General features: G+C 63.1%; 1 protein-coding gene across 1 annotated transcript in view; it reads right to left on the bottom strand.

Annotated features, from left to right (window-relative positions):
* Positions 1-235: 235 nt before the first annotated feature.
* Positions 236-458, bottom strand: part of JDP2 (Jun dimerization protein 2) — a gene marked incomplete at its 3' end in the record, with an annotated part of 38923 nt that continues 38700 nt past the window's right edge. The window contains 1 exon segment of the mRNA XM_081048985.1: positions 236-248. Within this exon segment, the coding sequence (XP_080905111.1) occupies positions 236-248 (13 nt within the window).

The raw sequence follows: 458 nt of genomic DNA, 5'->3' as shown, positions 1-458 counted from the left end.
AAAAGAAAAAAGTATAAAAAACATGTGCAGTTGAAAGCCCTGCCAGGATAGCCAGTCTGTAAACATTCAGTGAGTATGTGCTTTGGAAGGGCGCCCGCGCCTCGTGCCCACAGCAACTCCAGCAGGGCCGGCGAGGGTGCGCCCCGGCTGCCGCTCCCGGGCAGGGCCGCGCTGGACGGGGGTGGGCGGGGCAGCAGGGGAGCCGCGTCACGCCCCTCTCCAGCCTAGGTCGGGGTCAGGGGTCAGGACTGGGGGCAGGCAGATTGCAGTTTCACTCTGAGTTCCATGCTCAGCCGCATTTTAGTTGCAACTCATGGCTTTTCCTGGCTGCTCGGAGGTTCCTTGGGTGGGTGCCCTGGCAGAGGCCAGAGAAGTGCCCTCGGCTGCCAGGTTGGGCATCTCTCCCTCCGGCCCAGAGTCTCTGGTCCTGCCTCCTTCAAGCCTGGCCCAGGCAGGAC

Source organism: Rhinolophus hipposideros, assembly GCF_964194185.1.
Source record: "Rhinolophus hipposideros genome assembly, chromosome: 5".
Classification (NCBI taxonomy): domain Eukaryota; kingdom Metazoa; phylum Chordata; class Mammalia; order Chiroptera; family Rhinolophidae; genus Rhinolophus; species Rhinolophus hipposideros.
This window is presented reverse-complemented; position numbering and strand designations above follow the sequence as displayed.